The sequence below is a fragment of the Mesitornis unicolor genome, unplaced genomic scaffold, assembly GCF_000695765.1.
Source record: "Mesitornis unicolor isolate BGI_N332 unplaced genomic scaffold, ASM69576v1 scaffold4639, whole genome shotgun sequence".
In the NCBI taxonomy this organism is placed as follows: Eukaryota; Metazoa; Chordata; class Aves; order Mesitornithiformes; family Mesitornithidae; genus Mesitornis; species Mesitornis unicolor.
Window position 1 is genome coordinate 5,348 of NW_010207829.1, and position 2,226 is coordinate 7,573.

The 2,226-nt window shown below is 57.6% G+C and overlaps 1 protein-coding gene across 1 annotated transcript in view; it reads left to right on the forward strand.

The window, feature by feature from the left end:
• Positions 1 to 966: 966 nt before the first annotated feature.
• TMEM151B (transmembrane protein 151B) overlaps positions 967 to 2,226 on the forward strand; it is a gene marked incomplete at its 5' end in the record, with an annotated part of 1,717 nt that continues 457 nt past the window's right edge. The window contains one exon of the mRNA XM_010192250.1: positions 967 to 2,226. Coding sequence (XP_010190552.1) covers positions 967 to 2,226 — 1,260 coding nt within the window.

The window sequence follows — 2,226 nt, forward strand, 5'->3', positions numbered from 1 at the left end:
TAGGTCTTTGTGAAACCCTGCACGGTTCCTATGGTGAAGGCACCAACACAATCTCTTTTAAAAGTCCTCTTGTTGAAGTCCTGCCCTTTCCTCACCATTCAGGACCTGAGAGCAGTTTTTCCAAAAGTGTGAGCTGTCACACCCAAATCCCAGTGCAAGCAGGGACATTTGCTGGCCACCATGACTGGCCGCTCCCCCTCCCTGCTGCTTCAGAGCAGTGGGGTGCCCTTCTCTTCCAGCCTGAACACCTTTTAGGACATTAATTCTGTATTCACTTTCTCTCACCAGAGGTGGCTGTGTTTCAGTTGTGGAAAAGTGCTTTCTGATTTTTGCGGTTTATAAAGCACTTCAGAAGCACTTCAGAGCCCCTCGGGCTGCCAAGTGTTGTGGTGGGAACTGCCATTACCAAACAGGCCTTTCCAGCTGCAGAAGGTCCATTTCGCCGCCTTACGGGCACCCTGGGCCACTCATGCTGCCCTGGTAGGAGAAATGTGAATGTTGTAGATGGGAAAAAGGGGAGAGACTTGTGTGCGAGTGGTGAGAAGTGTGGTGGGATGAGCCATGGTGAGATGTTCAGGTGGAATGACCCATCAGTTAGAGCTGCCTGCGATGGTGGGATGGGTGTGGGAGCTGTGCATCAGTGCCCCTCCCCAGGATGTGGCAGTGGTGGGGTCACTCCCCATGGAAGAAGGGGGATGCTCAGGGTGCAGGCTGGCAGCATTGCCCTCTGCCTCTCTCCTTCACGTCCAGCTGGGCTCTGGGCATCTCCCATGGAGAGGCAGATCACAGCAAAGGGAAGAGGGGGTGACAGTGGCCCACACTGTGGGATTGTCATCTTGGGGAGGATCCCAGACTCCAAGCTGCCTGCTGAGGCTAGGAGCCCTACAGCTTCTGCTGTTTGTCCCCATTCACAGAGCCACAGGTGCCACCATGGCACCCGCTGCCTGCTCCCCTTCTCCCTTGCAGCCGCAGCCTTCTGACTCCTCTCTTGTTTTCTCTCCCCTCCATCCCGGTCCCTTGGAGCAGCAGCGGCCGGTGAAGCAGTCTCTCAGCAAGTCCCTGTGCCGAGAGTCCCACTGGAAATGCCTGCTGCTCTCCCTTCTCATGTACGGCTGCATGGGAGCCATGACCTGGTGCCATGTCACCAAGGTGACCCGCCTGACCTTTGACAGCGCTTACAAGGGCAAGTCCATGATGTATCACGACAGCCCCTGCTCCAACGGCTATGTCTACATCCCCTTGGCCTTCCTGGTGATGCTCTACGTGGTGTACCTGGTGGAGTGCTGGCACTGCTACACCCGCAACGAGCTGCAGTACAAAGTGGACGTGGAGAGCGTGCACGAGCGCGTGCAGCGGATGCAGCAGGCGACCCCTTGCATCTGGTGGAAGGCCATCAGCTACCACTACGTCCGCAGGACCCGGCAGGTTACCCGCTACCGCAACGGGGACGCCTACACCACCACCCAAGTGTATCACGAGCGGGTCAACACCCACGTGGCAGAGGCCGAGTTTGATTATTCCAATTGTGGAGTTAAGGACATCTCCAAGGACCTCATTGACTTGGAGAGCTACCCGGCCACGCGGCTCCGCTTCACCAAGTGTTTCAGCTTTGCCAATGTGGAGTCGGAGAACTCCTACCTAACCCAGCGGGCCCGCTTCTTCACAGAGAATGAGGGCCTAGATGACTACATGGAGGCCAGGGAGGGGATGCACCTCAAAAACGTGGACTTCAAGGAATACATGGTGGCCTTTTCTGACCCAGACAACCTGCCTTGGTACGTATCCCACTATGTCTTCTGGGTGGCGGCTCTGCTGACCCTATCCTGGCCCCTGCGGGTGCTAAATGAGTACCGCACCTCCTACGTCCATTACCACGTGGAGAAACTCTTTGGGTTCGACTATGTGGCGGTGACGCCGGCCGAGGAGCGCACCTTCTGCCGGAGGATGCCCCGCGTTAACACGGTGGACAGCACCGAGCTGGAGTGGCACATCCGATCCAACCAGCAGCTGGTGCCCAGCTACTCGGAAGCGGTCCTGATGGACTTGGTGGGACTCTCTGGCTGCACCAGCTACTCTGCTTGCCGGTACGGGGGCTACCGGCAGAACTGCGAGCGGTGCCACAGGACTATAAGCAGCTCTTCCATCTTCTCCCGCAGTGCCCTGAGCATCTGCAATGGTAGCCCCAGGATCCCCTTCAGCAGCAGCCGCTTCTCCCTGGGACGCCTG